Raw genomic sequence first — 6,000 nt, 5'->3', positions numbered from 1 at the left:
TAGCTGGAGAGTGACACTGAATGCAGGAAGTGATGTAATATACATCACTTCCTGCATTCGGGGACTGAGAGGAGATCAAAGGGAGTTCGTGTACTGAACTCCCTTTGATCTCCTGTCACAGAGCCGTGCCGGTCCCGGCCGCATCGGGCACAGCGGATCCCGGGACCGGCAGTGACAGCTGCTGATACAAGCGATGGAGCGTCTCTAGAGACGCTCCATCGCTTGACTGTAAAGCTCCCGGCCGGCTGTGTAATTACGGCCGGCCGAGAAGCTGCTCGTCAGGCTCCACCATCCTCTCGTCACAGACGAGTGGACGAGTGGATTTTTCAAGCCCTGCTCATAGCTCTAGATCTGCAGTCTGAGATCTAAGGCACTGCTGCCTCTGACTGCTAGTTTCTGGAGATCGGGAGGGAGATTTGGCAATATCACTACTATGCTTCCCATGTCCGAGCCTTCAGCAAAGAGAACAGTCTCCACATAGAAACACATTGCAGAACAAGGCATGATAAGTCATTAATGTGTTAGGATTAACTTCAGGGAGACCCCAGACAATATCGGTGACTATTCATTGGCCCTCAGTCCTGCTTTTTTGGGACAAAGCTTCCAGAGTTTTGTTTTTCTTTTAGTCCACTATATCATCCTTGCACCCCTACAGAAACCAAGTCTGCATATATGGGGGACCCCATACAGCTCAGTGTGCCTGCCTTGGAGCCTCTTTGCAGCAGATGTGCCAGGGCTGAAGCTATCTCCAGCTTTGGTGAATGAACTTTGACAAAAAACCCAGCCTGATGCCATATACAAAAATATTCTTCTACCTAGTGCTCCTCTCTGTTCCTTATTAGTTACATTTTTGCTTCATCATAGCGTGAACTTGGGCTTCATCAGAGCTTGTACTGTACAGATATTGTAATCTTTCTCCATGACAACTCTGTCTTTAATTCCAATGTCTAACTTCCACATTTATCTTCTACCAACACAGCTCTGCATTACATTGTTACCAGCATCAAGAGCACCACAGTCTCCCCACCATGACACCAAGCGGCATGAATACATGCAAGCAGCTCAAGATTTTGATACCCTCTATGAAGGAAGGCTAAAATGTGCATTTCAGTTTGTCACGCATTGGGGTGTTTTTACTAAATAGAGCATGTTCATTTTGCATGAAATATTTAATCATGAGCAAGGGAGGGAAAAAAAAAAAAAAAAGGATTTTGTTCTTACCATAAAATTATTTTCTTGGAATCCATTGAATGACACAGCTCTGAAGTATTTTGAGATGTTCTGCTGCTGCCTTCAGCAGAAATGGATGCTAGGCAAAAAAAATTAAAAGCTTGCCTATTTAAGATCATAACCCCTCCCACCTCCCAGTTGTAACAAGCACTAAAATGAAAAATTACATAGTGCCGCCTCTATGTGTAGAACCATTTTTTGATAAGGTATTCAAACAAGTAAAGGTAGACGCAAATGTTCAGAAAAAAATAAGCCTTCATAAGCCCGAAGTCAGAGACATGCCACAAATCCGATTTTAGGAATGGAACTCGTCCCTGTATTTTTAGGAATGGAACTCGCACTCTGGGTAGCGCTGAGATAGAGACCTTTTCTTTATCAGTTGTAGCAAGCAGCACAAAAGGAAAATGAGGGGAGGGAGCAGTGTCCCTCAATGGACATCGAGAAAAGGTTTGTACCGTAAGAACAAAATCCTATTTTTTCTCTCATCCATCGAGGGACACAGCTCTGAAGAATTCTGAGACATGGCAATGTCCAAAAGCAGTCCAAACAGGGGGGCAGGAACCTTAACAACTAGAAGAAACAGCTCATCAAAAAAGGAGGAGCAGCATATGTGAATCAAGGAATTAGAAGAGGACATTGAAGAAAAGGCAGATATCTGACCCTTAATGGTACGAAGAGCTAAACGTTGGCCAAGGAAAGACAGAATACGCAATACAGAAAAAGCCCGCGGGCAAAACCAAAAGGAGTCACACCTACATAAATAAATCTTCTACGTGCAGTGGTTAATTTTATGAGAAGATCTACGAGCCTTAGGCAAAGTCAGAAAACCAGAATCTGGAGGCCGAGCTGGAGGAAGCCATGGATCGTCTGCCAACAGATGAACCAGATCAGCATGCCGCACCCTGCAAGGCCAATTTGGAGCGATGAGATAGACAGTTACACCTTTGTGTTCTATCCTGCGAAGCAGACAAGGTAAAAGTATCAGTGGAGGAAAGAGACATCCGGGTGTACTGATCCCACAGAGCTACCAAGTTGTCCACCGCATCCGCCATTGGATCTTTCTCTGGATACAAATCTGTCCACTCTCCTGTTGTGACAAGACACTAGAAGATCCACATCCAGCATCCCTCAGTGCTGACAAAATTGTTAAAACACCTCTGGATGGAGCGGCCACTCGCCCGGATTTAAACATTGTCTGCTGAGGAAGTCTGCCTTCCAGTTCCCTACTCCCAGAATGTGCAACTCCGAAATCCTTGGGACATGAATTTCTATCCAGAATAAGATTAGGTACACTCCCCTGGAAAAGCCGCTACAGCCCCCCTGATGAATGATGTGGGCCACTACCATGGCATTGTTAGATTGTATCCGAGCGGTAAAACCCAAGAGAAGGAGGGTCAGGTGAATTACCCGCAACTACAGGCTGTTAGTATGCAAGCTCGGAATCCTCCTGAGACCAACAACCCTGTGATCCAGAACCCCTCCCAACCCAAGAGACTGGTGTTCATTGTGACAACCTTTTAATAAAAAGAAACTAAGGAAACTCATCTCGGTTTTTATACCCCATCAATAAAAATGGTTTAAACATAGAGGCGCTGTGTCCCTCATTGCACATGACTTGATGATTCACCAAGCAATTTTGGTAAATGAAAATTCACTTACCGTAGTGGTGAAGCAATGCTGACCTCAATCATCCAATCGCATGATTGAGTATATCTTTGCAAAGTGAAATTTTGCTAAGCGTCAACTCATTCAGCGAGCTAAGCGAAATTCACGCTGCGAAATGAAAAAACCCCACTCTAACTAAATCCGTTCCATTGTGTGATCAGAAGCAAGAACTGCCTGACTGTATTCTTCATAAATATAGAGGAACGTCTACTGAATAATACCCTGTGCCGAGTGCATGTGGCTCTGGGCATGATGCAAAGCTGTCCAGGGAAAAGGTAAATGCCACAAGATAGCTTTATTCACTTTTAAATGACAACTTTTAGCAGCTATGCTAGATATTACCTGGTCATCCAGACTCAATTTCCAGGTAACTGTGGCAAGTCAATGAGTGGGATTCACCAAGGGTGCACAAATTATTTAGGAATTCAGGAGCCAGTAGGATTTTGTTGTAGGAGCCAGCGCTACTGAAGACAACTAGATACAAAAAAACAGAATTTAGGTGCCAGCTGTTTAAGGACCATTGGCTACCTGTCTCCTGGGATTTACCCATTAGGAAGAACATGACATAGAAGAAAAAAACTAAAATGTATATTAGGTGGACAGTTTAGGAGGTTTGGAAAATTGACCTCAAGCCTCTGAATAATGTACTTTATATAAAAAAAAAATGTTACAAGATAAAAACACATGTAGATTAGAATATAGCTAATTTGCATCAGCAATGCCTAGGAATTTGGTGCATAGGAAGCATGCATACTAAGCAAAGGATATGCACCTGATCACAAAAAACATTGATCCACAGAAACATGGACTCTGCTCCTCGGTTAGGCTGCATTCACACCTAGGTAACAGCATTTACGTGCGTTTTCACTGCATGTTTTTTTTACTTCATTTGCGCACATCAGCCACTCGTACATTAAGTTGCACAATTTAGCGGGCAGTCTGACACATTGCTGTAAATGGGCATATACGCGTAAAAACAGGCAAAAATAATTGTGCTGCGAGTTTCCTATTGCATACGAGGACAAAACGAGCTGTAATCGGGCAAAGCGAGCTGTAATCTGCCAAAAAGAAGCTCATGTACATTTTCCAGCCAGAGGCGTTTTACAGCTTGCAACAAAACACTCAGGTGTGAATGGGGCCATAGGAATGAATGGAATTTGTTTTGCGCATGTTATAACTAATTTTTATGAGCGACAAAATGCCTAGGTGTGAACGGGTCCGTATTGGCAGAAACATTTCCCACAAAAGGTCATCAAGCAAATTCATTGAGTAAAATATAAGAAAACCTCTCAACGCAAAACAAATGCATGAGAAGCCTCAGCTGAAAGCTGTATTTTTATAAGTCGTGGGCCATTCCAGGGTAGTGAAGCTGAACCTATTCACCTTCTATTTTAATGGAACGTCTGGCCAAGAACTACTATGCAGGCCAGAAGGCAACTTGCAGCCTCCCGAGTCTTATTGTTTATTTATTCTGTCCTATGTGAAAAGTACTCAATACGTCAATGAAAACATGCAAGATCTAGAATAACTATTCAGGTTCACCAGGTCTTGGTGTTTATCTCAGTGAAGATTTCAGAATACATTAACACACCTGTACTTAAAAGCATGGTGTGTATGTGGCAGATTTAACTGTACATACAATGCAAACATATGGTAACTTTAAAAGAGTTAAAGCAGCAATAGATTCCGAAAGGAGCTTGAGGAGGATTACATAATAGATAGAAGGGGCTTAGGGGACTCTATACAAGACACAGACACCTGTTCTCAGTAACCACAGCTAGTTTTGCCTTTTTAAAGTATAAACAGGGTAACAGGGCTAATCTCTTAGCGAATCTGGAACCTACCGCATTTTTGATTGTTTTTCTGTGCTTTCATAGTAGAACAAAAAACTGATCTCATGAACTCCTTCTTGATCAGGTCCTCTTAACCACAGCGGGAGCTGTACTGATGCACCGGGAGCTAAAACAGAGTCTGTGAGTGGAATTTCCACAACCTCCGGCTGTTTTACGCCACCAAAACCAAAGTCCACTGGAGTAACAGATGATGTCAACACAGAGCACCCAGAGGTAGAGTCTGTAACAACAGTTTTATAGGCACTGCAGTTCATTGATGCTGCAGGACTTAGTGGTGTCAGTGCTGCTGTATTGCTTCCAAATGTAAAGAACTCGGGTCTCCTGGACACAACCCTGAGCCCCGTCAGTGGGCACTTGCTCACATTCACAAACTCAACGTGCGCTTTTCTGATTTCTCCACAAAGTAGTCCTGTAGGGAAATTGATGAAAAACACCTGTTTTGGGAAACAAAAAGAATTGTAAATGTCAACATTTACCATTACAGTACCATTAAAGTAAACCTGTCCTTGAAGTAAAATAAAAGGCAAAAGGGTATTTTTTTAGATTTGGATATAGCGGCAAGGTTTTTTTTGTTTTGTTCCTAATGGGGAGATTCACCCTCTCCAACTGTCCTGATTACCAAGGTCACCAAGATGAAAGTGAGAGTAAGTCCATAATTTTGAGTTGCCACCAGAACAGGGAAATGGGAAAATTCCCAGTGTCTTCCAAAGGGGACATTTGCTCCCATGACAACTGTTGAAGAGGGGAAATCCTTTCACTTCCTGTTCAGACTACATGACAGGAAGTGAAGGGAAATCTCCATTATAGACAGGGATCGCAATCTAAGGACTGGTAAGCTGCAATATTTTAGATATACTTTAACCATTATGTCCTGCCACTAAGATTTAAAACTGAACACTGGTCAACTAAAAAAACAAAAACAAATGGATTTTGTTCTTACCATAAAAAAAATGCTCTTCTCCGAGTCCATTGAGGGACACAGCTTTGAAGAATTCTGAGACGTAGGTTATGCTACTGCCTCCAAGAGAAATGGACATTAGGAAAAGGTCACTCACCACCACTAGGTGGTGTTATTTCCTAGCCCACCCACAGTGTTGCTTTTTCTTCTTATTGGAAGCACCACTACATAAATGACACCCACCCTCTAGTACCCTTTGCCATCAATCTGGTTCTTTGCACTCTTGCAGCTACCAATGCACTTTTCCCAGTCCACTCAATTTGTCTGCTTCACTGTATTCCATTTGCAGTCTTT

At 42.8% G+C, this 6,000-nt stretch overlaps 1 protein-coding gene across 3 annotated transcripts in view; it reads right to left on the bottom strand.

The window, feature by feature from the left end:
* Nucleotides 1-6,000, bottom strand: part of TRAPPC8 (trafficking protein particle complex 8) — a 72,557-nt gene that overhangs the window by 15,528 nt on the left and 51,029 nt on the right. For all 3 annotated transcript variants that reach the window (XM_018555314.1, XM_018555316.1, XM_018555315.1), the window contains one exon: nucleotides 4,740-5,182. In XM_018555314.1, the coding sequence (XP_018410816.1) occupies nucleotides 4,740-5,182 (443 nt within the window). The remainder of the gene's footprint in view (nucleotides 1-4,739; nucleotides 5,183-6,000) is intronic.

This window comes from Nanorana parkeri, unplaced genomic scaffold, assembly GCF_000935625.1.
Source record: "Nanorana parkeri isolate BGI_ZX_2015 unplaced genomic scaffold, ASM93562v1 scaffold191, whole genome shotgun sequence".
Lineage (NCBI taxonomy): Eukaryota > Metazoa > Chordata > Amphibia > Anura > Dicroglossidae > Nanorana > Nanorana parkeri.
Note: the sequence above shows the minus strand (reverse complement) of the source record. Positions and strands in the feature narration are given on the sequence as shown.